General features: G+C 29.0%; 3 protein-coding genes across 3 annotated transcripts; 1 reads left to right on the forward strand and 2 right to left on the reverse strand.

The window, feature by feature from the left end:
- Positions 1-10,405: 10,405 nt before the first annotated feature.
- Positions 10,406-12,421, forward strand: LOC126681502 (uncharacterized). Its single transcript, XM_050377044.1, has 3 exons — positions 10,406-11,203; positions 11,679-12,062; positions 12,410-12,421. Exons 1-3 carry the CDS (start codon positions 10,406-10,408, stop codon positions 12,419-12,421), a joined length of 1,194 nt encoding a protein of 397 aa, XP_050233001.1.
- A 2,628-nt stretch (positions 12,422-15,049) lies between these two features.
- Positions 15,050-16,607, reverse strand: LOC126683051 (uncharacterized). Its single transcript, XM_050378868.2, has 3 exons — positions 16,464-16,607; positions 16,177-16,272; positions 15,050-15,854 (listed from the first exon to the last, which is right to left on the reverse strand). Exons 1-3 carry the CDS (start codon positions 16,596-16,598, stop codon positions 15,096-15,098), a joined length of 990 nt encoding a protein of 329 aa, XP_050234825.2. The 5' UTR covers positions 16,599-16,607; the 3' UTR covers positions 15,050-15,095.
- A 1,771-nt stretch (positions 16,608-18,378) lies between these two features.
- LOC126680008 (dehydrodolichyl diphosphate synthase CPT3-like) lies at positions 18,379-24,411 on the reverse strand. Its single transcript, XM_050375033.2, has 2 exons — positions 23,705-24,411; positions 18,379-19,009 (listed from the first exon to the last, which is right to left on the reverse strand). The coding sequence occupies exons 1-2, from the start codon at positions 24,093-24,095 to the stop codon at positions 18,582-18,584; spliced, it is 819 nt and encodes a 272-aa protein (XP_050230990.1). The 5' UTR covers positions 24,096-24,411; the 3' UTR covers positions 18,379-18,581.
- Between the last annotated feature and the right edge of the window lie 412 nt (positions 24,412-24,823).

Consider the following 24,823-nt stretch of genomic DNA (forward strand, 5'->3'; position numbering starts at 1 on the left):
GCGGGACGGGGTTTATCCCTTTGTATGGCCTAGAAAATTATCCAAGGGTGAATCCTTTTAACCAAGATTCAATTCATCAAGCACTGTCGACGCTAGGAGCCACCGTTCCTAAGAGTTTCTTGCATAACATTCTGCCCCCCTACGCAACTAAATTCCCGGTGGACGCTACTGTGGTGGCAACCGGTACAGGAGCTAGCTCGGTACAAGATGTGCATCTGGCAGTGTTACAGGCACAGGAGTAAGTGGAATACATGGCTCGCTAAATGTATCAGGCACAACAGATGCAGATGGCTATCCTAGCTCAGTATTATCCTGGTTTTGCTACTCCGGCCACCTACCGCGCCACAAGGAGTTAATAGTGTTGGGTCGGGTGCCAAGGGTGCAAATATTCTGGGAGGTGAAGGCCAGAATGGTCATATTCCTCCTCGAGGGGATTGCAAAGAGAGGACCTACCTCCGGGTAGACCACGAGAAAACGTTGGCCTGGGAAGAGGAGCGCCAGACCCTGTGGTAGATCCTCACCAAGCCGCGAGAACGGGAGTTCCACCGGCTAGGAAGGATGTGGCTGAGAGTGTACACAGCTCGGGAAATAATTCACTTGACAGGAAAACAATTGATGCTGAGGTCACTCGTCTGGTTCAGGCCGAGTTGGCTAAACATAAAGGAAACAAGGCAGCCTCCCGACCAGCTAGCATGATTGGCATTGATAGCCCTCTCTACCGGGCTATCCTTGATTAACCATTCCCAGATAAGCTCAAGTATCCCACTATCAAATAATATAATGGTAACACTGATCCAATGACTTATTTGAACTGTTTTCAGGTATCCTTGAGTGTGCCGAGCATCTCAGATGCGTCAATCTGCAAGATTTTCCATACAACCTTGGTTGATGTTGCGCAGAACTGATACCAAAGTCTGAAGGATGGATCCATCGAGAGTTTTCAAGTGCTTGTTGTGGCTTTTAAAACACATTTTGCACCAAGCATCCAAAGGAAGAAAAAGTCCTCTGATTTAAAGAAGTGTTTTCAGAAGCCAGGAGAGAGCTTGAAAGACTACATATCTCGTTTCAACGCAGAAGCAGTTCAGGTTGAAAACCTCATTGATTACACGGCGATAGATGTTATGAAGGACAATACAATTATGAGTTCGTTCTGAGATAGTCTAATAACCAACCCGGTGGAAACTTACACAGAGCTCATGGATAGAGCTTGGAATTACATGAACCTGGATGAAGAGAGGCAAAGGAAGGCTCTTATCCCGGTTCAGAACACGCAAAAGCAAAATTTCCCTGGTGGTGGGAGAAGGCAAGAGAGGGTCAGGCCTAACTACGAGCAAACAGGAAGGGGATTTTAGCAAACAAGAAGGGGATTTTATGCCATGCTTTATTGTTAATTTGGTAATTTTGGCATGATTAAGTGACATCATGTGGATTTTATGCCATGTATATATTTTGGAAATATGATATGTGGGCTGGTCATATGAATTTTTTGGTTTGGTATGATTTTGGCATGTTGTGGTTTAATTATAAATTTAGGGGCCAAATTGTAATTTTCAACAATTTAAGAGACAAATTGATACTTTTACCATAATTTTTTACTACTAGTCTAAATGATATTTTGGCGAATATATTGTTTGTGTGGTTTTTATTGTTTTTCTAGACTCGGATATGGTTTTAAAGGTGTTTTTGGAAATGGTGTTTTTGTTATTTTTCAGACTTTGATGGGATTTCGGAAGGATATTATTTTAATGATTTTGGTAAAGTGTTATTTCTGAAAAAATATATCTTTTCGGGTCTCGGACCTTGAAACGGGAATTTCAGCATTATGATTTTAATTTATATATTATACTAATTTTATTAATGTAAAATTATATATGTAACTCTTTATAACAATAAAAAACAATTAGGCCTTATTATATATGAACTTTAATAATTTGAAAAAAAAACACAAATAAATTATAATCAAATTTATAAAAATCATTCCATTTTTACAGTTCAAGTTGTTCTTCGGTTCAAACCGTAAAACCATTTTTTTTTGTTTTCAAAAACTCAAATCGGACTGATCACCAATTTATGATCGAACCAGATCGTCCCTTTCGGTTCTTAAAATACTGACATCTTAGCAATTAAGGATATTTTAGTCATCATTTATAGTAGTGTATTTTTATTTTTTAAAATTCATTTGCAAATTCTATGAAGTTTGTTAAATTTAAAGTAAGCAGAAAAAATTCTAAAAAATTGATATATAAAATTTTAAGGGTTAAATGCAAATTCATACACCAACTTTGACCTAATTTGCAATTACAACATAAACTTTTAAACTTGGCAATGTCAGTAATCAACTTTCATTTCTTGGCAAATTGGTTTACTGACCAATCATAAAACGACAAATGGCAGTTTATTACAATTTCCACGTTAGTGTTTTTTGAGTTTGGTGTATCGATTTGCCAAAATTGTAAAGTTGGTTACTGACATTGCCAAGTTTCAAAGTTTATGTTGTAATTGCAAATTAGGTCAAAGTTGGTGTATGAATTTGCATTTAACCCAAATTTTAAATGCATTCCATTAAGAAAGCAAATACAAACTTTACGGAATTTCAAATGAACTCCATAAAAATTATAGAATTCGCATTTTTTGACTTTTTTATTTATGCCCCAAATTTTAAAAATCTTCAATTTTAGTCTATTTATCAATTTTCAGTTTTAATTATAGTCATTTGGTTAAATCGGAGTGGAAAAAAGATTCAAATATATTTTTCATATTTGAAATTTTTTATGATAAAAATGCAATTTGGAGCAATATGAAGTGATATGAAATGCATTTTTGAATTTTTCTTCACTCCAATTTGAATAAATGTCTACAATTAAAACTGAAAATAGAGGAATAAGAATTGAGGATTTTGAAAGTTTGTATTATAAACGAAAAAAAAATCAAATAAATGAGATATTTTTAACAATTAGGCCAACTTTAAAAAGTGAAATAATATTTCACATAAAAATAAATTATAAAATTCCGAAACATTTTGAAAATAAAAATAAAATACTGAAATAGGAATTTACAAATTTATATACATCATAACTTTCTCTACTACAAGAAAATAGGGGCGATGACAAAAGTATCTAAAATTTTAAAAATATTTACAAAAGTACCAGTAAACCTTTTTTATTTACAAAAATACGACTGATTTAAAATTAATTACAAAAGTACCAAAAAATGAAAATTAATTACAAAAGCACGATTTGTATAATGTTGGTATAATTATGGTATAATTTTGGAATACTAAAACTATAAATCAGATAATTTAAAAATAATATTTGGTTTATTATTGGTATAATTTCAGTATATTTTTGGTATATCGATTATAAATTTTTATATATTTTTTCTAGTTGATAACATGTATATTTTTTTTATATGTACTTTTAACTATAGTTGGTAATGAACTAGAGAATTTGTATATTGTTGGTATAATTTTAGTATATTGTTAGGTTAACATTTAGTATGCGATGTGGTGTAATGTTGATGTAATAATAAAATTTCAGTATATTTTGATGTGTACACTTTTGGTATATTGTTGGTATAATTTTGGTATATTATTAATTTAATTTTTAGTATACGATTTGATGTAATTTTGGTAAATTTCTATTTAATATTAATAAAATCTCAGTATGTATAATGTCGGTATAATTTTGGTATAATGTTGATATAATGTTAGTTTATTAGTATACTGACATTATACCCACATTATACACCGTATGTTTGATATTATTTTTTATTTTATTTTACTTTTGTAAATATTATTAATATTTTTGTAAATGAAAAAAAGTCAACATGTAATTTTGTAATTATTTTCATTCTTTTTGGTAAATGGTGTAATTTCCTCAAGAAAATATAAGGCCAAGCCCATCTTTAAACGGAAAATTAGGAGCGTGCATTACACTTGTCATAAAATACATGTAATATCGAATTCAAATGTCCACCTAACTCGACATGTTGGCAAAATGACCACATCATCGATCTTGGAGAGAGACTATATAAATAAAAATTTGCAAGTATAAAGATCTATTAAATAAAAAAAAACTTAAAAGGATCAGATAAATAAAATTTGAAAGTATAAGAGCTATTTTTCACTTTTGATAAATGATCCTTTAAATAAAAAATAATTATTACATGAATTTAATAAATAACAAACTAGATAAATTTAAAATACAAGGGCATTTTAATGAATTATGTCAAAATATAATTATCCAAATAATAGTTTCTTCTTCTTTGCTAAATATGAGTAATTTTGTTGAAATTTGATGACTGCCCAAACCAAATGTCCAAAACAAATTTTTGGCCAAAGAGCATGAATGGACTCCAAATAACAACAACTACTTTATCAAAGTAAAAAATTACTTAGGCGATCCACACCTGTTGTTCTTACCAATATATCAGGATCTGGTGCAGTTTCCATGTACATATGCTTCTCTATGTCCACTATCTGCACAAGCTTGCATCCACCGATTGCACTCCTTTTTTCTTCACATGATTTTTTATATTTTAATTGAATATTTTAATTGAATATATTAACAGATAAATTGTATTATATTTTAATTGAATATATTAATTGTTACACATTGTTGCAGTTAGAGGTGCCTAGAATAATCGAACTCATCTTAAATATTAATATTAGTTGTGACAGTTTTATTTAGTATTGGTTTTTTTTATATACAATATAAATGCATTGTATGGTAATAATTAGAAAAAGGTGAGTGCAAATTTGACTTTCGAACCAAACATTATGTTGTTATTCACCTCATTTAATTTAATTTAGATGTAAAGAAGGTATAAGAATCATTTGTCATTCAAATAGATTTATAATGTTAATTATTAATAGCAACCAATAAAATAGAGTAAGCAATATTTTATGAACGAAGGATCACTTTACCTTCTGAACTTGACCCAAAGTATCAAAAACGTCCAAATTAGCAAAAAAAGATCACTTTTACCATGAACTTATCAAAATTTGGACAAAACCCCCCCTCCCCACTCTCACTTAAGAGAATGAGACACACTCTCTTGATGGCTTGATGGTGGTTTTATTTTACCAAGGTGGTTTTTGATAGAAAAATGTTTAAAATGGTCCTAATTGTTTTTAAACATTTCAAATTAATACCTAACAATTTATAAAAAAAATTATCCTTTTATTTCAAAACTTAAAATAACAAATTAACCCTCTAATTTTAAAATTTTTATAATTTTAATATTTTGATAATTCTATAAAATTAAAAACCGTAAAAACGTTATATACTAAGGGGCCGTTTGGTTTAAGGTTGGGAATGGGAATCGGAATGGGTATGGGAATGGGAAGGAATGGGAATGGGAATGATTGTTTTCATTTTTTGTTTGGTTCAAATTAGTGTAGGAATGGGAATGAATAAAGTTTAATAAAAAAATTATTTATTATTTATTAAAAAATACTTTTTTTATTTTTTTTTAAATATTTTTTTATATAAAAAAATAAAAATATTTTAAAAAAAATTAAAAAAATATTTTAAAAAAATTTAAAAAAATATTTTAAAACAATAAAAAATTATTTTCGAAAAAATAAAAAAAAATTATTTTCGAATTTTAAAAAATTATTTGTAAAAAAAAATTAAAAATTATTTTAAAAAAAAAAATTAAAAAATTATGTTTAAAAAAAATTAAAAATTATTTTTAAGAAAAAAATTTATTTAAAAAATATTAAAAAAATAATTTTAAAAAAATATTAAAAACGTTTTTTTTATTATTTTAAGTATAATTTTTTTAAATAAATATTTTAAAATAGTTTTTTTAATAATTATATATTTATTATTTATTATTAAAATATTTGTAAAATTTTGATTCCCATTCCCAAAAGTTCATTCTCATGGGGTAAGGGGGGAATGGGTGATTCCCATTGAGGGGGTAATCACATTCCCATTCCCTAGTACAATTTGACAAAACAAACATAAACAATGGGAATCATTCCCATACCCATTCCCATTCCCCCCTTTTTATGGCGAACCAAACGGCCCCTAAAAATTAATTCGACCCCTCGAAACAGACTCGGTGGATCTGTTTATCATTTTTTCAAAATAAAAAATGATGAATAGACTCAGGTCTGTTCATTATTTTTGTAATTAAAAAATGATGAATAGACTCAGGTCTGTTTATTATTTTTATAATTAAAAAATGTTCTTAATGGAAGAGATTTCTTCCATTAACGAAGAGATGAAAAAACCCACGTGGGTCTCTTCATCTCTTCCTTAATGGAATAGTTTATCTTCCATTAAGGAAGAGATGAACATGGTCTGTTCATCTTTTTCTTAATGGAAGAATTTTCTCTTCCATTAAGGAAGATGAACAGACGATATGGGTCTGTTAATCTCTTTCTTAATGGAAGAGTTTTCTCTTCCAACTCTTCCATTAAGGAAGATGAACGGACTATATGGGTCTGTTCATCATCTTCAATTGAAGAAGATGAATAGACCCAAATGGGTCTGTTTAAATCTGCTCTTCGAGGAGCAGATCTGCCCTCGTCTAAGGAGCAAATCGCTCCTCAAGCGAGGAGCAAGGATTCGAGGAGCTGTTGCTCCTCTTCTCAAAGGAGCAACAACTTTTCTTTTCCGGCGAGGAGGCTCCTCCTTCTCACCGGAATTTAAAAAAAATTGAATTTTTTTGAAAAAATATATTTAAAATGGTCCTTAAATTAATTAAAGTTTAATTATGTTTAATTGGTATTTAAATATGATTAATTATAGTAAATTATGATTAATTAGAAATCCACTCTCCAATTAAGGTGCCACGTCAGCATAGGGGTGTTTTTGAGCCGGTTTTGACAAGTTCAGGGTAAAAGTGATCCGGTTTTTCCAATTTGGACGTTATTGATACTTTGTGCCAAGTTGCCTTTGTTCAATATTTTATACAATAGGTACCCAAACGAGCAACCAAAAAGGGCCAAAACAACAACCAATGAGCAACTAACAAGCAACAAAACAACAACCAACAAGCAACACAATTACAATTGTTTAACAATATTATTTTTATTTACCAATATTTTTATGTTATAGAAAGTGTCTTCATATGAAAATATATTTCAAAATAAATGATGAATAAAGATATAAATAATTAAACAAATAAATTAATTATTTGATGAAACAAATTAAAAATATTAAATTAAAGAGTTCAAACTAAAATGACAGGTATATGAATACAAAAGATAAGTGTTTAAATTAAAAACGTTAAAAGTAAAAATGATAGGTTTGGCTATAGTAGACACGTATCTAATTAAAAAAATTAAAAAAGTGTTTAATAGTTGAAGACGGTGTTTAAATTACAAACAAGTGTCCAAATAAAAAATATATCTACAATGATAAAGATTAATTTAACATATGTAAGATTATTATTATTATAATTTTATATTAATGACCCATAATTAAATATATGGTCTAATATTATATAAATTAATATAATGGTTATTAGTTTTTAATGAATTAGACTATTGGAATAATTCCTTTGTCTCTACCTTAAATTATATATCAAAGTTCTTTTTACACTATCTGTATAATAATATTGGATAGTAGGATGATTGCTTAATTAAAGAAAATAAAAACTAAAATATGTTATATTTTGGTTAAATAACTTTTCTTATAACTTATGGTTAATTAAGAGTTATATATTTGAAACATAACTTCTCTTACAATTTTAATAGTATGTTTTGTTCAATTTAAATATACTACGTTTTAGTTTTGTTTTAAATTAAATATTATGCGGTTTAGTTTCTTAAATGAAAAGTTAAAAAAAAAGAAACATTAAGAAACTAAAAAGCACTATATAAGTAACATGAAAAGGAAACTTTGTACCATTGAAAAAGGTTTACTAAAAGTAAAAGGTTAGAGAGAAAAACTATACACTTAAGGATTTAACATCAAATAAGCCATGGATTAAGGTATGTTTTATTTAATGCTATTGTGTTATTAGATCTTAAAGCCCTAATATAATTGTGTTGATTTAATTTTGTAATTGTGATTAAATAGACAAATAATATATGTGTTTCTTACAATAGTTAGAAACATATTATCGTTAAAGTATTTATATATAAACTTACACATTAATTATGTAACCGTTAATTTAATTTAGACATGTTAAGAATAAATTCATTTTAATATTTATCATATTAATAAAAAATAAAAATAAAATTGAAATAAAAAAAATAAGAAAACAGAATTAAAAAAAGAATTTACGAATTTAAATTATAAATATATATAAACAAAAAAGTAATATAATAAAATAAAAATTTGGATTTGATAAAAATAATAATAAAATAAAATCAAGTTAGTGAAAGAAATAAGGAAAAAAAAAGTGATTAGAACCCTATCATAAAAAAGTGTATTTACAAAGACCAACAGAAAAAGGGTAATGCGTGTAATGTCCTTTTTAATTTGGGCTTCTTACCCAAACAACCAACTTACCCTAAACAAATACTTTTATACGGGCTCAATTTTCCTATATGAAAACTACCATTCACGCGTTAAATAATAACTTTTATATGCTTCCTATATAAACTGCCCTAACTGCACAAAAACTCACAAAATCGTTATTTTCTCTTTTCTCAATCAATTCACTCTTCCTCTCAGCTCAAATTCTCTCTCAATTTCACGATCACCGGCTCCCATTTTCTCTCAATTTCACGATCATCCGCTCCCATTCTCTCTCAATTTCACGATCACCGGCTCCCGTTCTCTCTCAAATTAACGATCATCGGCTCTTCTTTTCCTTCAACTCCCGTTCGCTCTCTCCATTCACAAACTCTAAATTTCAATATCAACAGTTCTTCTTTTCCTTCAGCTCAAGTTACAAGTTTATTGCTGTATACAACAGATCTGAGATTTTAGATTCAAATATACAAGAAATCTTCACCTGAAATAGAATAGTTAAGATATTACAAATTCATATTTACTATGTTGTTGATGAGTTTAATTTTAATATAATTTTTAATGTTAGTTATATAATAAACAGTAAATATCATGCTATTTTCTATTCTAATTTTTAATGTTAAATTGTTGATTACCATACAGGAATGGACAACATTGCAACTTTTATTCAGTATAATGGTTTTTGGAATGATAAGCTTCAGTATACAGATTTTGCTGTTAAAGGACTTATAATTCCAAGAGAATGTAATATCTCTAATCTTCAACAATTATTGGCAAACACAGCTGGAAATAGATTTAGAAGAAACATATGTGCAAATCAAATATCAGGTACCAAAGAATTAATAATAGTTTAAATACTCACTCACAAATATTTATGTTGATTTGTAGTTACTTTCTTGTTGATATCGTGTTGATTAGTATAGTTTACATTTATTTTGTTTCCTTATGTTGGTTTTTTGTTGATTTGTTGTTACTTTCTTGTTGATATTGCGTTGATTAGTATAGTTTTTCTACATAATACATTTATTCTGTTTCCTTATGCTGGTTTTTTGTTGATTTATTGTTGATATTTTGTTGACATTATGTTGATATGTGTTTGAACTGTTGTTCAATTTCATTGTATACAGGTTAAAGAAAATTATCCACCAATTATAATTAAAGATAATGATTCTTTGGATTTCTACTTTCAGATGAGAAGCAAAACAACAGATCCAACTCAATTTCCAATTTGCATAGAAACTCACAAAAAAATAAGAGATATATCATTCTATGTATTATCATCGAGATCAATCCAGCAAAATGTTGACAGAAATGCAGAAATTTGTGACCAGCAAGAATACTCAGTAAATGCCCTTAATTCAACAAATGTTGATAATTCCAATTCAGTTTCAAATACGTTTCAGTACGCGATAGATATGGGAAATCAGTTAGATGAGGATCAAGAAGTACAAAGTCAGTATGTAGAAAGCATGTTGATTAATGAAATAAAGCCAACAGAAATTGAAGAAGGTCAAAAATACAAAGACAAGCACACACTCAAGACTATATTAAGCATCTATGCCATCAACAATCATTTTCAGTTCAAATCTTACAAGTCGTGCAAAATTGAGTATATTGCAATATGCAATGAGCACGGCTGCGACTGGAGACTAAGGGCGTCGAGAAACAAAAAGTCAACTGCGTTCGTTGTTCGAAAATTCAACAATGTACACAGTTGTAAAGTTGGGGAAAGGATGGCTAATAAAAGGCAAGCAACATCAAATTTGATTGGACACTTCATAAAGAATAAGTATTCCGACGTCAAAACTGTTTACACGCATGCCGATATTATTTGAGACATGAAGAATGAATATGGAGTTGACTTAGCTTACCAAACAGCATGGAGGTCAAAAGAAAAAGGATTGGAGCTTACGAGGGGACATCCGGCAGAATCATAGTAATTGTTGCCTTCCTATCTCCACGCGCTTAAAATGACAAATCCAGGTTCTGTTGCTGAACTCGAAACAATAGAAAAAAGATTTATGTATGTTTTCATATCATTAAATGCTTCAATTAAAGGTTGGGGTTTCTGCAAGCCTGTAATGGTAGTGGACGGTACATTCCTAAAAGTAGCGTATGGAGGAACTCTTCTAACGGCAGCAACACAAGATGCAGCCAACAAGATTTTTCCTCCTGCATTTTGTGTCGTAGATTCTGAAAATGATGATTCATGGGAATGGTTTTTTAAGAAAATTAGAGAAACATTCGGCATGAGAGAGGGCATGTGCATAATTTCCGATAAACATAAGAGTATTGAAAATGCAATCGAAAAAATTTACCCGGAAGCAAATCATGGCATCTGTACTTACCATCTCTTCAACAATGTTAAGGAAAGATATAAAAGAGCAAAAGGTGAAATAAGAGAACACTTTTTTGGGGCAGCAAAAGCATACACACTTGAGCAGTTCAACAAGCACATGGAAGAACTTGACAAATATGACCCAAAGATAAGAGAGTACCTCACTGATATTGGTTTTAAAAAATGGACGACACTCCATTCCTCAAGTAATAGGTATTCAACAATGACTTCCAACATTGCCGAGTCTTTAAATGCAACAAACATAGCTGGAAGAGAACTGCTCATAGCGACAATGCTCGAGTTTTTACGTTCCCTTGTGCAAAAATGGTCTCATGAAAACAGAAATTGTGCAAGATTATTAAAGACAGATATGACAAGGGTTGCTGAAGAAATATTGAATGAAAACTACATTCGATCTCTGCATCTGACGGTAAAAACTTTTTTATGTAACTGATTTTGGTTGTTGATATGTTGTTGCCATGGTGTTGACATTCTGTTATTTGTTGATATTATTTTATTTGAATTGAGTGAAAATTAAATTCTTTAATGACATTACTCAAACATTATTGGTATATGGTTGACATGTTGTTGATATTGTGTTGATGAGAAAAAGGGAACATAAATTTCTTAAATGATATTACACAAACATTGTTGATATATGGTTTACATGTTGTTGATATTATTGTATTTGAATTGAGTGAAAATTAAATTCGTAAATGGCATTACTCAAGCATTATTGGTATATGGTTGACATGTTGTTGATATTGTGTTGATGAGAAAACGGGAACATAAGTTTCTTAAATGACATTACACAAAGATTGTTGATATATGGTTTACATGTTGTTGATATGTTGTTGATGTGATTGGGTAAAAATTGATTTCCTAATTTAATTCTATATTATCAGGTCACACCTGCAGCTGACAATTTATACACCGTCACAAAAACAAAAACTCCCTTCTCAGTGGATTTGGAAAAAGGAACATGCTGTTGCAGAAGATTCCAAACAGATAAAATACCTTGTGCACATGCAATTGCTGTGATTAGGAAATACAACAAAGATCCCTTGTTATATTGTTCTAAGTACTACATGAAGGAGACATACATCAACACATATGGCAGCACTGTCTATCCAATGACAAATAAGTCAACATGGAATACACCTCAAGAAGTTAATGATGTAATCGTGTTGCCTCCTGAATCAAGAACAAAGTCTGGCAGACCGAAGAAGAAACGCATATTGGCGGGAAATGAAAAAAGATTAAAAAACAAATGCGCGGTTTGCAAGAAGGTGGGACACAATAAAAAAACATGCAAAAGACGATTGAGATTAAAAATAGTTTTATTTGTATCAAGTAAAAGTACTGTCATTGAATTTCATATGTTTCATAACATATTCAGTAATCTGATTGCAATTTTCAATTTTATGGATACATGTTGACATACTGTTAATATCATGTTGATATTTCAAATGATTAACAAAAAACTTTACTTGATCATACTTTTATATTGATAATCTGTTTACATGTTGTTGTTAATATGTTGATAAATTTTAAATTAAATAAATAATTGTTCTCATTTTACAAACATTATCAATAAATCAACATCCTGTGTTGACATTATGTTGATATGTTGTAGATAAGTTGTTGATATAATCTGAATATACTTATAATGAAGAACAGAAATACAGCAAATTCAAATAAACTGAATTAGATAAACAAATTAACATTCATGTCCTTAAAATAATATAAAACAACATCAGTAATTCAAATAAAAATAAAAATCATCCGTAAAAACAATAACAAACAAAAAACACTAAAACCAACACAAGAATTCACAAATTCAACTAACTATTTCAATGCAGGATCCTTGTTCAGTTCTCTTCGAAACTTCACTGTTCCTTCACCCTCACTTATGTAATTGGTTTCCAACTTCCATCTCCCATATGTAATCAGGCCATGACAAAGCCAGTTTCGATATAATTCCATTTCCTCTACAGAAAATGATGAAGGAATACGCTTGCCATCAATCAAACGCTCAGCAAACAAGCAAATAAACGCCCCGCAATCACTACAAAATTAAGAAGAAATTAAAAAGGCACAAAAAGAACATGAAATACAAACTTATAAGTAAACGGAATAAATAATACTAACCTGTTAACTTGAGTTGGAAAATCAGAAACATTGTGAAAAGAAAATGAACTGTATCTGCTGTCGTAGCTCGAAGATAGCGCAAATGATACAGATTTCTTCCTCAACTCATAGAACTTGGTTTGATTCAAAAACACAGGAAGATACTCTGTAAAAGCTCCTATTACAAGTTCTATATTCTTTTCAATATTCTCGGTCTTGTAAGAGTTGTAAACATACACCTTGCATTCTTCAAAATTTACCCGCACAAGAATCCAATGATTTGGATCTAAAACGAGCAAAGGGCAAAGAAGTTCATCAACATCTTTCCAAGGCTTACCGTAACGGCAGACTCCTCCCAAAAAATATACAAAAAGGGTGTTTCCAGCCCCAACTTCAAATACATTCGGTGAACCAGATGCCTTCCAAGATTGATATTCTGACACTAAAATCTGGCTGAAACAGCTGTCCCTAGTTGAAAATTTAATTTTCTTCTCTTTCATCAATTTAATCCTCTTCCTCAAGTAGTAAAAAATAACATCGATATGCTGTTACATTCAAAAACATATTAAAGGAAGTATAAGTACAACACAGCAAAACAAAGCAACAAAAATAAAACTAAAACAATAACATTACACTTACGGAAGTAGACAGTTCGCCACTGCAAAAATTCAATGTATGGAAAAAAAATCTTTTTTGTAAGTACATCACCGCCAACTTCCAAAGGAAGATTGATTACAGAATATTTACCGGTAAGGCAACTACAGAACATAAAAAATATTAAAACAGTCAATATATTAAGATGCAAAACTAGTATATAACAAACAAGAATAATAAACGCCAATTACCAGAGTTTACTATTCCACCCTTTCTCAATCTAGTTAAAAATTTCAACATCTCTAAACGCATCTGAATTAGTGTAATCACTATTGAGGAAGGGGCAAGGAGCGTCATTAAAAGACAATGCAGTCCCATCTACAATAAATAAGGAAAAAACGTCAACAGACATAATACATGTTGCTATGGTGTTGAAACTATGTTGATATCATATCCATGACATGTGTAAATACAAAATAATAACATAAGCTAAATGTTGATATCATGTTGATTGGATGTTGATTTCAGATTCTTTTTTATAAAATTAAATAAAAAGTATAACAAACAGGGTAACAAAGAATGTTAACAACTTCAAATAAAAGAAACATAAAATATATAAAACATTACCAGGTTTGCAACCAGCTTCAATTAAAGCAGCAATATCACGACTCTTATAAACAGACGCAACTGTTTCGTCCAATGTAGCAATCACAGAATCACTAAACAGTTCATCTGAATCCAAAAATTGAGTTGGATTTGCATCAGCCTTACCAGTATCTTCATCAGCTTTTTCGGCATTTGCTCCACAATCTTGAGCAGACACATCCTTAGTTTTCCCATCAACAATCGACACAACAGAAGTCGCTTCAGCCTTCTTAAGCTCATAATCATTTTTTTGGTTATCGTCCTCACTTTCTGACGAAGAACCAGACAGGTCACGTGCATCACCATCATCACCTTTATCGTCGCCACGCTACACAATAACAAAGATATATAAACACATCAATTTCAAAACTAAGAGAATGTATAAAAACAAAATAAACAAATTATATTTATACCGTAATATTTTCTGATTTTGCAAAATGACGTTCCATTTTGCTGACAAGATCCTTCAAAACACCTCCAATTTCAGCCATACCCTTCTCCATATCAACATGATATGTCTTTATTTCCTTCTTCATAGCAGACATATCAGAAATAACAACTTTAAGTTGCTTTTTCAACATTAACAATCCTCTTAGACATGTTGTTGATTTCCTGTTGATTGTTTGTTGATGCAGACAACAAAGAAGAAACTGCTGCATCATTGAAAATAGGAACCTCCTCATCAACAGAACTCTGAACATTACGCCTACTCGCCTTCCTCTTTCCAAAGAAAAAACCATCCAGCATTAAAATCCTCTTTTCTTCAGCAGTAGGCAAAATTCTTTCAAACCGTAGCTGCATTTAAATATTTAAAAATGCAAGAATATTAGAAAATGATAAAAACAAGAACGGAAACTAAATACAATTAAAATATTAGTAAAATGAAATACCTCCGATCCTTGATTATAAAAATTACTTTGCAGATCATCCACTATAGGGGTAATACTTGAACTTCAATTCAAGCATCTCAACACTTTATTACCGACAAGAGTGCATATCTTGCCATCAACAGTAGGAAAACACTCATAGAACAAAAACTGTAGAATAATTGGAAAACCGAGCAATCTACAGGCACCTTCATTCTTGAACTTCTTCGTAAGATCCTTACTTTTAAAAGACTTCAGCGTGTAATAGAAAATTTCTTTACCCCGCGGGTAAGAGTTGTAGTCTTCCGAAGCTATAACATCCAAGTGATGAGCTTCAATGAGATTTGAGTCAAGTGCACACAGGAAATAAAGTTCCAATACATACAAAAACGCAATTTTAACAGCGTCTTCATCGGACTGCCACCGCTTGCACACAAAACACTCAGCCACAGACTGCCTATTCAACTTCGACAAACCACCAAAATACTTTTCAGCGAAATGATTGGCACCATCTTCAAATCCGACCTTCTGAATTTCACCCGTACAGTTTAGTCTGGTTAATATAGCAAACTCCTCAATGCTGAATCGAACTTTTAATTGGCCAACAGCAAACCACATCTCATTTTCTCCAGCATTATCAAACTGCCTTGCCAACAGAGAATGTACAACCTGACCTTGAAAATTACACGAAGGCATATCCAGCACGAAACCAAAACAAGTCGCTCGAAACATTTCCAGCTGCGAATCAGTCAAGTGGCTCTTCAATTTATCAACAACTTTATGTTTCATGCAATGATCAACCCTTATCGTAGGAATCTCTTCAAGTTTCCAACGAAGAGACCACATCTATTGACAAAATTAGTAGATAAAATGAGCAAAATATTAAACAAAACACATTCAAGCAATGAACATAATATTTACATTGTGACTTTTTCTAAATAAATCTTAAAATAAACAACATGTCAACAAGATATAAACATAATGGCAACATAAATACAACCAATGCATGAAATTTTATAAATTACAAATTTGAAAAGAAAGCAACATAAAATCAACATTATATAAACAACAAATCAACATATATATATAAGTAATTCATTTTTTTTAATTCCAACTTAAAACAAATGAAAGTAAGATAACATTACAAAACAAAAGAAAGGTATAATACCTCTTTCGAAGCATTATTCAAAACCTTTTCAGGTTCATGAGTTGCAGTGGAAGGTTTCTTCTTTGAAGCAGCAGAAGCTGATCTAGTCTTAGCTGACTGTTAAAATCAACAACATATCAACCACTTGTCAACAAGTATAAAAACAAAAAGTAATAAAACATCTAGAAACATAAACAAATAAAGACACAAAACACATACATCAAAAGACAAGGAAAAAACACAAACATCAACAGATAAGAAACATAACAAAAAAAGGCACTAAACACATAAAATCAAGTACACAATACCTTAATCGTTGTCTCGACCAATACTTCTTCAAGTTCAGAAGGTTCAGCAGAAGCTTTTCTCTTAGCACCGGCGGTACTCTTGACAGTTTTCTTCTTAATAGGCGATTTAGGAGATTTCTGTGACAGAAAATTCATACGCAATTAAATAAACAAAACAAAATAAAAATACATTCAACCAAACAAAAACAATATCAATACTGAAAATCAACATAAAATAAACAAGTTACATAGTTCATACCTTAGCAATTTTATCAGCGCCCTTATCACCAGCCGTTGATTCAAATACCACTTTCCTCTTCGCAGCAACGAGAGGTTTCTTTTTTACTTCTTTAATAGGAGCAGCCGCTTCTTCCACATGGCTATCATTCTTCGCAGTTTCAAATGAAACATGCTTAACTGTTTTTTTGCCAGCATACGACGAATTCAGCTTAGCCATTTCAGCAGCGATAGAAGAAGCTCCACCCTTCTTTGAACGCTTCGAAGATCGCCCAACCAGATTCACTAATGGTTCAACAGTTTGTTGTGAATCAGATTGAACACCTTCTGCTTCAGGAGTTTGTTTAACATTCGCAGCCGCAGCACTTTTCAGCCGACTTTCAATTATCATAGCTTTTGTTAGTGTTGGTATAGGAGATCTTCGAAGCGACTCCACTGCTTCCCTAGCAATGTCTAATACGCTAGGCTGCACAACAGTCTCATTCACATCAACATTGGGAATTTTCCGCGACAAATCCACTTCACTATTGTCAACATGTGACGACTCGACTGCTCCAGTAGTTTCAGCAGTAGGAACAACATCATCAAGATGCCGGGATATGGCTTCATTGCCAACAGTTTCACGGTCCGACGTATCAGAACCAGAATCGAGCACTGAACTGCTACTTTCCGGTTTACGACCAACCCTCTTTTTACCCATTTCAACAAAATATTAACAAAACCTGAAAATCACAAACAAAAAAACAAATAACTACAACAAAATCAGACTACAAAACAGAGAGTAAAAATTTCAATACAAGCAACAAATTGAAAAAACATTAACAAAGCAACAACAAACCCTAAGTCATTTTACATAATGTCAAAACTTTAAAAATAAAAGCATAATTACACAAAAACATTTTTAATAACTGATTTCAAATAAGATTGAAAACCTAGAAAACATACAAACAATAATCAAATCAAAACAAAAACACAGTTAACCTAAATTACAAACAAAATCAAATTCGTTTAATAAAATACAATGCAAGTATCTAATATAGTCAAATTAAACGAAAATAAACAAATAAAGGAAACTTACGGCTTTTTATAAGTGAAAAAACAAAAAAATGGAGATAATGAAGAAGATAACTGAAATGTATGAGATAATGGAGATGAAAACTTACACGAATGTGATAATGGAAGAAAGCGAGTAAAAACGTGGAGCACCAGAACTTTGATCGCAGAGATCGTGGAGGAGCAGAACGAGAATCACGGAGAAGAAGAAGAAGAAACCGCCAAAATCAAAGGGAAAAGGAAAAAACGGTAAGAAAGTTATAATTCAAAGCAATTAGGTTATAATTCTTATTTTGGGTGGTGTGAAAAGTAAACAATAAGTTGGGTTAGTATAAAAGTAAACCTGGCCCAAATTTAGGTATATTGGGTAATTAGCCCTTTTAATTTTTACTTATCTGGTCTGTTTTTAAAATTTTGTTTTTATCTAGTTCTTATATTATTATTTTGAATTTCTAAAAAAAATATGGAAAATTAGGAGCGTGCATTACACTTGCCATAAAACACATGTAATATCGAATTTCAATGTCCACCTAACTCGACATGTTAGGAAAAGGACCACATTATTGATCTTGGAAAGAGACCATATAAATAATAATTTATATGTATAAGGATCTATTAATAAAAAAAATTGAAAGGACTAGATAAATAAAATTTGAAAGTAGAAGAGCTTTTTTTTCATCTTTGATATATAAATTATTAACCACTCAACGACGACTGAATTACATACTCATAATTTCCGTCTATAAATAATCCTTCAAATAAAAAATAATTATTACATGAACTTAATAAATAACAAACTAGATAAATTGAAAATACAAAGGCCTTTTAATGAATTATGCCAAAATATAATTATCTAAATAATAGTTTCTTCTTTTTTGCTAAATATGAGTAATTTTGTTGAAATTTGATGACTGCCCAAATCAAATGTCCCAAACAAATTTCTGGCCAAAGAGCATGAATGGACTCCAAATAACAACAACTACTTTGCCAAAGCAAAAAATTACTTAGGCGATCCACACCTGATGTTCTTACCAATATATCAGGATCTGGTGCAGTTTCCATATACATATGCTTCTCCATGTCCACTATCTGCACAAGCTTGCATCCACCGATTGCACTCCTTTTTTCTTCACATGATTCTTGAATTGCATGCATAATCTCATCCGTAGAAGAGTAGGCTACGCAAATTGTAAGTAGAATAGTAGTATAATCTGATGTGGAAGCCATTAATCTCTGGGCTGCATCCTTCACAGGTTCACTTAAAAGTTGTAATTTACCTGTAAAATAAGGATTATAAACTTGAATACCACTAAAAATTTACCCTATGTTTCAATTTGGTATAATTTCGTGTCAAAATGGTACCAACAATTTAATTTTTATTCCACATGATGGTACCTCATAACTTTCTTATTTGATATGTTGAGTAAAAAAACATATTCTTAAAAATATGTTGTTTTCTCGGTCGGTATACCAATCGTTATTTGAGGCAGTTAAGCACTTCACATACTAATATATGTTAAAATATGTTGTTAACAATTGATACAAAATATTTTTATATGAAATATATGAAGTATAAATTAAATCAATTCACATACTAATATATGTTAAAATATGTTGTTAACAATTGATACAAAGTATTTTTATATGAAATATATGAAGTATAAATTAAATCAAGGGACCATTTTAATGCAAATTAAATTTTTTTTGATATCAAATTGATCATAGGATAACACACAAAGCATGCAATTAATAGAATATTAACGGCAATTGATAACACTCAAAGCTTGTGAATATATGAAGTATCCAAAATTTCGTGAAAAGAATAAAAACATCATAAAAGATAGGAATAATTAAAAAAAATCATGAATTTTACACGTTTTCTCATTTTAATCACGAGGTTTAAATTTTCTCATTTTTATACACGAACTATCACTTTTTCTCAAATTCATGTATGGTGCTGAGGTGACACTCATTCATTGGTGTAAAATGACCTCCAAGTCAGCGAATTACATCAATAGAGTCGTAATACTTCATCACCGTGCATGAATTTGAGAAAAAGTGGTAGTTCATGTATAAAAATGAAAAAATTTAAACTGCGTGATTAAAATAAGAAAATGTGTAAATTTAGTGAATTTTTATGACATTAACCCTAAAAATATTATATTTTACCAAAAAATATAATATCTCTAAATGTTACATCTATACCAAAAAACGGAACAATTTATATTTTTTATCTTACGAATAAACTAATGACACATCACATATGTCATAAAAGACAAAATGAAAAGTCAATCATTTGACGCGCGTCAGTCAGTCCGGACAGATGCACATACAACCTTATCCCTCACTCATACAACAATTATTCCTTTTTTTTTTAAATCACTTATTCTTTTCTCTATTTTAATACTAGTTATTAAAATAATTAATTTTTTTACTTGACCAATAAAATGTAATAGCTAATAATAATAAAATAATAATTATTTTGATTAAATTTAATTTTATATAATTATTAAAAATTAAATATACGATTGATATAATTAATTTTTATAGTTTAAAATCCATTTTATAAAATAAATAAATATGTGATTTGTAATCATTAATTTTTATAAACTATAAATTATATATATATATATATAACATATCTATAATCATTATGTATTTAAAAAGATATATCTATCAATATATAAATAATGTATCACAGAAACATTTAAAAATATATATCAATTATGTCTCATAAATTAATATATATTTAAAAGATAATATATATAATAACAATATATATTAAAAAATTGATCTCTATTGCATTAAAAAAATATATCATATGTATTCGAAATGTATTAACATTGATCTCATATCAAATATAATATGCGTAACATGATTTAAAATGTATAAATTATGTATCTGTATCTATCATGTAATATATATTACAACAAATATCTACCACGAATTATATATCAACAATATCTAAACACCATCTCAGACATGTATCAAAAATGTATCTGTTTCTATCATGAATTAAAAAGGATGTATCTTTCATATATAAATTATATATACATGACGTATTAATCAAATATGTTCAAAAAAAATATTTTAATCATGTTTCATTAACTAACAATTATTTAATATAGTTGTGTCTCTAATGTATTGAAAAATATATCGTATATGTTTAAAATATATTTATAACGCATGTAATATAACATATATGTATAACACGTTCTAAAAATATATAAATTATGTATCACTATTGTACCTATCATGTAATACATACTAAAAAATCTATCACAAATTATATATCAAAGATGTATCTATTTAATTTTTTTAAAAACATCTCAAACACGTATCAAAAATATATCTATCATATATTATATATAAAAGATATATATCCATCATAATTAAAGATAATGTTTATTTAACACATTGAACTATATATTATATGTATTTAAAATGTATGTATAGCATATTTCATATGAAAAATATATATGTGACATTTATATATATTTAATGTATTTAATAAAAGATATCTATCACGAATATAATACAAAAACATTTATTGAATTTATTAGAATATAATAAAAATACATACCTTTTAAATTTATCAGAATACAGTATCTTTTTTTTGAATTTACTAAAATATATTTTATATATATCAGAATATAATAGATAATATTTTTTGATAAAATTATACAAAATATTAATTATTGATAATTGCAAAAAGATATTTTATCTCAACATAATGATAAGCCATGAAATGTAAGATAGACTACATTTATTGGGACCATATGGAGAGAGGGATAAGTGGCTCTAAAAAAAGCAATGTCGGTAGAGTCAAAAATTTAGGAAGCAAAAAGGACTCCAGATATTCAAATTTTTTCTTTTATTTTTGTCAAATGTTAAACTTTATTAGATGAAGCATGATATTTATAAAAAAAATCATACCTCAAAAGATGTGTCTGACACACTGACATGTGTCAGAGGCACTGCTCTATCTGGGAACATATATTACTTTTTCGTCGGTAAAATTAAGGATCAGAATTCTTTCACTTCATTTGAATTTGAGGAGCAAAATTTAATAAATTTATATCATTTATAAATATTGTAGATAAAAAAAATATAAAAACTGATTATTTTATAACGGTTAATATAAATTGATTCTCTTAAATTCAAATAAATTTGAGAGCATTCAAATTCTAAAAAAAAAATATAAAAAAAAAATATAAATTCCTCAATAATTATCAAATTAATAATTTTAATAATTAATAAAATTTTAAAAATCATTTTTAATTCTATATTTTATAAAATTTTAAAAATATTTCATTTTTAAGAGGTGCTAGAAGTTATCATCTCTCAAATATTCTCACTTAAAAATATTTTATTTTTAATTGCAGCCATTTAATTAAATTAGAGTGAAAAAGTTCAAATATATCTCTTATATTACTTCATATTGTTCAAATTTACATTTTTACGATCAAAACCTCCAAATATGATCAGTAGTTTTTTTTAATTTTATTCCACTTTACTTTAAATAAATGGCTACAATTGAAATTGAAAATTGAATTAAAATTCAAGAATTTTACCAATAAATTATAACTGAAATGGTATAAACGCTAGACATCAAACTGTTAGGTCGTGGGCATGCCCGACCTTAGACATAGGCCACTAAGACATATGCCTAGGGCCACAAATTTTAGAGGGCCCCAAAATTATATGGGGTCCATAGGAAAAATAAATGTTATATTAAAATTTTAATTATTTTTTTTATGATAGATGAAATTTTCATTTTTAAAATTTAATTAGGTCTTTTAGGAATTAGAAAATAAATTTTAAAGGGCCTCTTTTATGGTAGTAAATGTTGTAATTTATATTTAAAAATAAATTAGGCTCTTTTAATAATAACTATATAGCAATACAAATAAGACTAAATTAATTACATTATATATATTCTTTTTATATAAAAAAATGTTTTTTTAAAAAGAAATATTATAAAAATTTACTAAAAATCTATCGATATTTACCAAAAATCTACTAAATATATATCAATAATCTACCGAGAGAGTACCTTTATAAAGTGAAAAAGAACATATTTTTATGAGAAAAATAAAACGAGTTTATTTTTACGAACAATTTTACAAAAATAGATTTTATTTATAAAAAAATACTAAAATTATCGCCTAGGCCCTCGGTTCATCTAAGGCCGGCCCTGGTCATGGGTTCGATTCCTTCCACAAGCGCTCCCCTCCCAATTATCAATTTTTTTTTTGAGAATTTCAAAAGTTTAAAAACGAAGTACTTGTCAATAGTTAAATCTTGGCTTAATTCTTTAAAAAAACCCCACCTTGTACTTTTTCTTCGTTTATACCCTGACCTTGTAAAAACACCATTTGTACCCAATTTTGGGTTTTTATGTTTCATCTCTACCCAAAAGCATTAAATTATACTTTTTTCATTTGGAAAAGAGTTTAAAACATACTTTTTTCTATTTTAAAATATACAAATAAATCCTTAAACTTAAAAAATAATCAAATACATCCAAATAATTAATTAATTTTTTTAATTTGATAAAATAATAAAAAATAATAAAAAATTATTATTATTTTTAATTTTTTTGTCGGAAATATTTTTAAAAAAATTAAAAAAAAATAGAAATATTTTTTTAAAAAATTATTATTATTTTTAATTTTTTGAAAAAGATGGTATTTTTGTACTATTAATAACATTAATATCTAATTCGTATATAAGTTAAAAATGAAGGATTGTTTTAAACTTTTTTTCAAATGAAAAGAGTACAATTTAATGCTTTTGGGTAGAGATGAAACATAAAAACTCAAAATTAAATGGTGTTTTTACAAAATCAGGGTATAAACGAAAAAAAAATGTAAGGTGGGGGTTTTTTAAGAAATTAAGCCTTAAATCTTATATCTTCTTGGCTGCAACCTTAACAGGCCGTTCATGACTTAAAAAAAGTAGTAAATTACCTGCAAAATGCACTCTAACTTTGTAACGATGCACAATACTATCTTCTTGAATGAGCAACTCAATCTTTTCCTCGATTAAATCCATAATGGATTGAACCTCGTCTTGTCCTCGTCTGAAATTATCGATACTAAATGCATAAGCTGTTACATATTTCACATGCAGCTCACAACAATAAATAAGCATTGCCATAAGAGATAAGAAACCAGCAGTATGACCAGCTGCCTCCGACCCAAGATTCATCTTTTTGGCATATCTTCTATTTCCATCCATTATAAAAGCAACGTGAGTTGGAATTGGACCTACTGAAATAACATAAATCAACAATTTTCTCAAGAAAATTCCTATTTTCCACCATATCTTTCTTGCTCTACTTATTTCCACCTTCTTCATACTAGGTTTGATAAACAAATTATACTTTAAAACTTGATCAAAAAGGAAAAAAGCTTTAGTTAATTGCTAGTTTTGAGTTCTAACTTGCAAAAATGAAAAGAAAACTAAAATATAGATAAAATTTTGTCAAAAATGAAGAGATGGAGAAGTTTAACAAAGAGATAAAGATAATCTTCAAAATATGGAGAAGTATGAGTGATTGCAAAAGGGAAAGCACTTAGATCTAAATTAGAAGAGAAGCACTCATAATATTATTAGTGTAGAGAACTAGGTATTTGTTCTTAATTAAAACCCAAAAAAGTTTGTGTTAAATTGATTGAGAGAGTGATTTTTTACTCCACATGATCTAATTTAATAGAAAAAAATCTATAAAGAAAATTTTAATAAACAATAGACAGTTTTAGTTATATATTTTTTTTAACAGAAATAGATATAGATGGATAAGTACTACACTATTACAAGATAAACTATATACATATATATATATATATATATTCTACCATTTATAAATATATACAAATTCACATCATCCACACTGTATATGTTAAATGCATCGTTTTTACGAGTTCGCTAACATGGCGGAACGATGCTGCATTCGCCGTTTCTAACGCTTCGAGCCTTCCTTCAAATACCCTTCAATAAATCTTTGATTTCTTTTCCTTCTTATCCACATAAAAGTTCGAATCCAAGACCCTTAGGTCTTATGCCTCACTCCTTAACTAATTGAA

This window comes from Mercurialis annua, linkage group LG5, assembly GCF_937616625.2.
Source record: "Mercurialis annua linkage group LG5, ddMerAnnu1.2, whole genome shotgun sequence".
NCBI classification, from domain to species: Eukaryota; Viridiplantae; Streptophyta; class Magnoliopsida; order Malpighiales; family Euphorbiaceae; genus Mercurialis; species Mercurialis annua.

Bases quoted from the DNA above. Each gene is read 5' to 3' on its own strand.
- LOC126681502 (XM_050377044.1), top strand. From the start codon at position 10,406: ATGACAAATCCAGGTTCTGTTGCTGAACTCGAAACAATAGAAAAAAGA. The intron at 11,204-11,678 runs GTAAAAACTTTT...CTATATTATCAG, and splicing joins TTCGATCTCTGCATCTGACG to GTCACACCTGCAGCTGACAA.
- LOC126683051 (XM_050378868.2), bottom strand. From the start codon at position 16,598: ATGAATTTTCTGTCACAGAAATCTCCTAAATCGCCTATTAAGAAGAAA. The intron at 16,273-16,463 runs GTATTGTGTACT...TGATTTTAACAG, and splicing joins TGGTCGAGACAACGATTAAG to TCAGCTAAGACTAGATCAGC. The intron at 15,855-16,176 runs GTATTATACCTT...TTTTGTCAATAG, and splicing joins TGAATAATGCTTCGAAAGAG to ATGTGGTCTCTTCGTTGGAA.
- LOC126680008 (XM_050375033.2), bottom strand. From the start codon at position 24,095: ATGAAGAAGGTGGAAATAAGTAGAGCAAGAAAGATATGGTGGAAAATA. The intron at 19,010-23,704 runs GTAATTTACTAC...CTTATTTTACAG, and splicing joins AGTTAGAGTGCATTTTGCAG to GTAAATTACAACTTTTAAGT.